The 6,497-nt window shown below is 54.9% G+C and overlaps 1 protein-coding gene across 7 annotated transcripts in view; it reads right to left on the reverse strand.

The window, feature by feature from the left end:
* The window catches only part of LOC109304334, a 50,188-nt gene extending 43,697 nt beyond the window's left edge, over positions 1-6,491 (reverse strand). For all 7 annotated transcript variants that reach the window (XM_019526819.1, XM_019526818.1, XM_019526814.1 and 4 more), the window contains exon 1: positions 5,572-6,491. In XM_019526819.1, coding sequence (XP_019382364.1) covers positions 5,572-5,994 — 423 coding nt within the window. In that variant the 5' untranslated portion in view covers positions 5,995-6,491. The remainder of the gene's footprint in view (positions 1-5,571) is intronic.
* Between the last annotated feature and the right edge of the window lie 6 nt (positions 6,492-6,497).

A 6,497-nucleotide genomic window follows, 5' to 3' on the forward strand; every position in this document is an offset into this window, starting at 1 on the left:
GTGGGGTGGGATGGTATGGGGCAGGGGGTGTTATCTGCTGAGCCTAGCCCCTGGAGCAGCCATTTTTAAAGCCCTGTTGCAGCAAGCAACAAAAATCCTATAGTTTAATTTGAGTATAGGACAAAGCCCCCTGCCAAGAGGTCAAGGCCAAATCAGGATAAAGCCATGCTCCAGCTGCGTGCTCTCCTGGCTGCTGCAGCAGCCCCACAGCCTGCTGGAAATGCAACTGCTTTCCAGATACTTCAGTGCTAGGGCCCTGAACTGCTCCTCCTCCACAACCCTAGGGTTCCCCATTCTGCTCCCAGGAGGCCCCCAACAGCCTGAGAGAGCAGAACGCTGGTATTCAATCCAGAGACACCCAGCAGGGGATGGCGTGGCAGCTGCTCCACCTGCAAGATAATTCAGAGAGGGAGTGAGGACAGATCTCTTCATTCAGTGGACACATCTCTCCCTGAGTAAATCCTAGGCTGAGCCAACATGGAATATGCAGGGACTCTGCTCACTACCCCCTTCAAAAAAGGTGACAGCTGTCACTCCAACTTCTTAACAGACCAGCCTGTAAATCCAGGACCAGACAGATATTTTCCCTTTGGGGTCCTTCCCACCCTGCACCAAAGCATCACTCCCAGTTAGCGTGGTGGCAGAGCTGTGTGCTGGGCTAATGGGAGGCCTGTCACCCTCCATGGCTCACTCCTCCCCTGTCCCATGGTGGGTAAGTGTCCATCAAGAAGGGAGGACTCTCAATCACTGTAGTAAAGGACTTGGAGTGATAGGCCTCTTCCAATACTACCCTAGCCATGATGGTGCCCATCTGACCCACTGCAGGGACAACGTGGAGCAGCAGGCTCCAGCTATGGCAGCTCCTCCCCTCTGAAAAATTGTTTCATGCCACCTGCACATTCAAGTAGACAGTGTATTGATTACCTTTAGATCACACTTCACAAACGTTTCCATGCAACCGCAAGGGCTGAACAAATCCTGTCTTAGAAACAGAGATTCTCCTACCAGGGCTCTCAGCACGGACCTGCACCCTTCATTCAGTCTCTCTGAAATATAAACTCCAACCAGGACACTCAGTGACAGTACTGTGGCAAAAACAAAGCACTAGGAACCCTGTGTGCTGTGGTGTGGCCTCACAGGGAGATCTGAAGCAGGGCTCAGGGCAGCCCATTAGAGTATCTGTCTGTGAACATGCAGGCCCCCTCCACCTGCCAGTCCCAGCTCTGTAGGGACAGAACAGTGATTGCCTCGCTGCATGGAGCCACTCCATGTGTCTGCCCCATTCATGCCCTTCTCAGACCAGGGCCTGATCGGGCTCTCCCTGCAAAGGCCCAATTCCCAGCTGAGCCCACCAGGTCCATTTCACAAACATGACAACAGCTGCTCAGTTAAGGATGTTCACTCTACTTATCTCAGACTAGACTGCCTGCCACAGGCCAGATAGGCTGCTTCCCCTGCCAGGTTTGCCCAGTTCCCCACTGTATGAGACAGGCTCCACCTGTCCCTGCTCCACGGGCTTTTCATCCTAGTAACAGTCTTAGGAAAGGACAGTCTCATGCTCAGAAGCTGGCCCTGAAGGCCTCATTCGTACAGCGCCCAGCCACTCCAGATCAACCCACCTCAAAACAAGGCCCTTGCAAACCAAGGGAACTAGGGGATGGCCACATGGAAGGGTGGGGACCTTTGTCCACCAAAAAGCAGATGTCACCACCCCAGGTGCTCCTAGCCTCCTGCTTTTCTTCTTCCACGTCCACTTCCTTGTTGAGAAAGACCTACTGGTGGAGCATGTGGGTGCCAAGTCTCAGCTTCTCACCAGGAAAAGGCTGGATACCCCTCCCTTGAGCACCCAAGGCCTCAACTGCTCCAAAAGCAGCCACAAGGATAGGGGCTTTGTGGTGTAGTTCTTGCAGGCTGTAAATATATGCTAGCCATCCTTACCTGAACACTAGCTATTCCCTGCTACCACTGTTGAGCCTACTGGGAAAATATTAATTGTGTGGTTGATTTACTTCAGTAGTTGGCTCGTCATCCCACCTGCACACAAGCAACATGACTGGGAGAAGACAATCTAGAGCCCTGGGAACCAACCTTTTTGGCAGGCATGCTACAAATTAGGCCTCACACCCTTCTCAAGTGCCATTCTGATCCTCTTTCCCTGCCAGATCAATTGCTTTGCTTTCTGCTCCCTGCCCTGTGCTTCCTACCCAGTCTGCTGCTCTGTTTTCTGCTCCCCTGCCCTATCTGGGCTCCCAGTTCTTTCGCTGCCGCATGGCACATGCAGAAGCTGCCTGCGCCACTTCTGGCACATATGCCACAGGTTGGCCACCCCGATCTAGAGTGTGGGCTGAGCAAGGACCTCTAAGAGCAGCCATAGCTGGGGAGAAAGTCTGAAATGAACTGTGTTGTTAATCCAGTTCAATTCAAGGCAGAGGCTGTGAGATTGTTTAGATTCTTCCCCATGTGTGAGCTGTGTTTGGGAGCAAGCTTGGAATAACACCCATAGCTCCTAGGATACTGAACACATGCAAGATTCCCAACCATGCTAACAGAGAGGTGGGACCCCATTGCCCTGTGGGGTTGCCTGGGGGACAGTGGCTGGGAGTGAAGCCACCAATGTCACAAGGGCTCGCTTCTAGTGCAGATAGAGTCTGTATGTTGCATGCAGTCCCTGGCCTGCCTCTAAGCCTGTTGCTTCAAGAAAAACAACGACACAGCACTGCGCCAGTCTAACATTCTTGCCATCTGCACAGCTCAACACGCTCTTTGAATATTAGCTCAGCTCCTCAACAGTCCCTGTTGGAAGTGGCAGAGTGTTATTGGCCCGTTGAGCAGACAGGAAAGCTGAGGCACAGAAAGGTACCTCAAGGTCATATCTCACATCTATGATAGAGCTGGGAAGACAACCCAGGCGTCCTGATCCCCAGCCACACTTGTGCGTGCTGAAAAGAGCCCTGCCCTCCAAGACCTATTCTGAACCAAGCCTGGCACACCATGTCCCCTCCCATGAGAAGGCTATGTGGCTTCAAAGCGGTTCCTCCCAAGACTGAGACAGGCTGAATGGGGTCCTTAAGGTGGTGGCTATTGTGCTGCATTGGCCCTGTCAGGGCGTCCTAAGCTCTAAGCTTTGAACATTAGCACACACCAGACTTCGCACTGCCTGGTAGTCCCCGCTACCAAATCCCTGACCACTAGGCTACATGCATGCCATGGGCTGCCCAGGCCAGAAACCCTTCTGAAATGGGGTCAGGCAGCCAGGAAGGATGGTCCGTCTCACCTTCATTGAGGAGCCAAGCAAAGACAACAGCTGATCACATCGGGCAGGAGGGTTTGGGCTGGGCTCAGCTCAGCTCATACCTATAAGTCAGACTGCCTGTTCATGGAACAGCAGGTAGTTAAAGACACTGAGTAGCTATTGCTGTACCAAGCGCAGGGAGCTAGGAAGCAACTTGTGAGTATGTCTCTCATCCTTGCTGCGGCAGGCAGGGCCCTTCGCCACCCAGCCCTCAGTGTTGGGAGATAAACCTGCAGGTGACACAGGCATTTTATTTACATGCTGTGCCTTGCAATCCATCACCTACAGGAAAACAGGGCTGTCAGCATGAAATGACCTCATCCTTCCTGCAAAACGGCTCTGCTACGGCTGCAGAGCAGCACAGCCGCTCCCCCAGCTCCTGTGACAACCAGCAGGGACTAGCTGGGAGTGCACGTGAAAGGGAAAAACTAAGTTGGGCCTTGTGTTGCTTTGGGGATTGGAGGTTGCAAAGGAGAGGTCGGTGTCCAAGGCTGGCTGAGACTTTCACTGTTCCAGTGCAAACTACCCCAACAGCTCAGTGGAGGGAAATGAACACACACACAAAGCTCTTGGACAAGGACTCAAAGTCAACTTAGAGGACTCTTTTCTTGGGGTCTAGGAGCTAGCATAGTGAGGTAATGTGTTGGTTGCTCACTGCTTAAAACCTGGACTGCAACCCTGATTTTTCTCGCAAGTAATATGAGTTCACTGGTCTCAGTTTACACCCCAGATAATGCTTCTTCGCATCACAAAACCCCACATTGATTTGACAAGTCAGTTTTCACTCAGGAGAGGCCCCAGGGCTGCAATAGCAGGGTGAAAGGCATACATAAAACTGAGGTGTACAAACAGAGCTTCACAGGGAAGCTGACAAAGGAACATAAGAGGAGCTGCAGGAGTGAGGGGTGTTGGCAGAGATGGGTGTGAGAAACCCAAAACTGGGATAGCTGGGTGAATGCTGCAGGTCAGGAGCAAGCATATCAGCTTGCTGCTCGCCTTGTCTTCCAGCTGGATTATCACCCTGTCAGGATAGTACAGTTCCCTGTCCAAGAAGCAGTTACCACCCCAACACATTATATTCCTCCATCCAACATGCCCCGATCTGTCCCAAGCTCTCTACTCCCCTCTTTTACAAAGCTTAGTTTTACAGGCCTCCCTTCCTTTTCAGCCCCACCCTCCATGATATACAGACAGGAAGGGGTTGACCCTGCCACTCAAGCTCCAAACTCCCACACAACAACCAAAAACAAAAAAAATCTCTGTGTCCCATCCTTTAAAAAAAGGCAAAGGGTTGCTGGGAATGCTTTTGCTGTGGCTGGATCTGGGGACAGCTCAGCCAGGCTGTTCGGCAGTGATCTGCCTCTGCATTGAGCTCACCAGAGGCTTGCGTGAGACCATGTCTGGCCTTTACCAGCACCAAAGCTGGGAGGTTTTGATGATCATAGGCTCTCCTCTTCCAGCCTGCCCCACCGTGAAGCTAGCTGTTGTGGGTTGGGGTTAAGTCACAGGGAGTTCCTGCTTGGTTTCTCCAACCCTAGTGAGATCTCAGATGCCTTCTCTCTACACTAGCCCCAGCCCAGCAAGGGAATTTTCTGAGACCAAGGACCAAGGGATGGAAAGAAAGCAGCATGTTCTCATGGCCTGACTAGGGGAGACAGGGTTTGGGGACTCCTGGGTTCTTTTCCTACCTCTGGCAGGGTTTGGTTGTCTAACGGCAAGAGCAGGGGACTGAGTCAGGGGCTGCCCCACTGTGTGGCCAGAGGTGACTCACTTCCCCTTAGTTTCCCCAGCTGTAAAATGGGGAGGAAGAGAGAGCAAGTCCCCATTAAATGGTGAGAGGCATGTGGTCATCCCAGCAACTCAGAGCAGAACACTCTGCAGCTAGCACTCAGAAGTGGAGTTTTTAATTCAGTTTAAGCCCTGAGGGAAGGTTTCTCTCAAAATTCTCCCTCCCAGGTGTTGGGAGAAGAGACCCTTAGCAGGGGAACAGTTGCTTTTGTGGACTGGGTATGCAGGGGGAGGCTGGGTTCCTTCACCAGGAGGCTACAGAAGCAGCTACAGCCCTTGCCCTATGCTCCCCCAAAACCCACATGAGCACCCATATGCATTCCTGCTGGCATCCCTACTCCTTGAGGCTGACAGAGATTTCCAAAGCAGAGCACAGAAACCAAGGAGCTAGGTCTAGGCTGGGTGGAACGGAGAGAGGCAGAAGGCAGGGTCGGATGCAGAGCACGAGCAAAGGAACCAACAGGCAGGGAAAAGGAGCCAGGAGCCCTTACCTTGAAGGGAGCTTTCCCTGGTCTGCTGTTGTTGTTGTTGTGGTTCCTCTGGCAGCTGGCATGGGCAGGGTCCCCCGCCACCCCATCCTCACCAGGGCCCGGCTCCCCGTGCCAGTTGGACAGCGTGATCTTCTTGATGGAGCGGGCGAGCGAGTTGCGGTTGAGCCGGTCCTCATCAGTGACCCCTTCCTCCATGGGGCTGGTGCTCTGGACCCTGCCTTCAGGGGGCCCCGGGGCCGCCTGGGTCTGGGCCAGGTAGAGGGAGACGCGCTCGTTGAGGTTGTGGCGCAGGCTGCGGTTATCCAGGGCAGCCATGGTGACATCGGGGCACGGGTCCCCGGGGCAGTCGGCAGCACACTTGGGCAGCGAGAGCTTGGTGCTGATGGTGAAGGGCTGGACCTTCCTCACCGTGCTACCAGACATCTTCCCCTGGCATTGGCCGCCTGGGGCCCCCCAAAGTGCCAGGGCTAGTGGCTGCCAAGAGGCGAGGAGATGGCAAGGGACTGTGGTCCAAGTCGCTCGAGAGGCCGAGAAGACCCCAGCGCTCCCCACAGAGCCTCCTCCTCCTCGGCTCTGCCCAGCTCACTCCCAGCCCTCCTGGGGGGGCAGCAGCAGGGCTTGCGAGGGGAGCCCCCCCTCACACAGCTGCCATGTCAGGGCTGGGGGGGCTGTCACCAGGCAGAAGGGAGCCCCATCCTCCAGCCAGAGGCAGCGCCCCTCCAGGGACGGGGAGTGGGAAGGTGGGGGGGGGGAGGCGGCGGCGGGTGCTCGGCGCTGCAGGTCTCAGTCGTCCACCTTCTTGCGGAGGTTGAGGATGCAGAGCAGGCAGGCAAGCAGCGCCTCGCGGGACTCCCGGGAGCCCAGGCGGGCCCGCAGGCGCCGGAGCAGCGGCAGGAGGCGCTGGCGGGCCAGGAGCAGCAGGCGGG

The sequence above is a fragment of the Gavialis gangeticus genome, unplaced genomic scaffold (genome assembly GCF_001723915.1).
Source record: "Gavialis gangeticus isolate Ggan-Ray unplaced genomic scaffold, GavGan_comp1, whole genome shotgun sequence".
NCBI lineage: Eukaryota > Metazoa > Chordata > Crocodylia > Gavialidae > Gavialis > Gavialis gangeticus.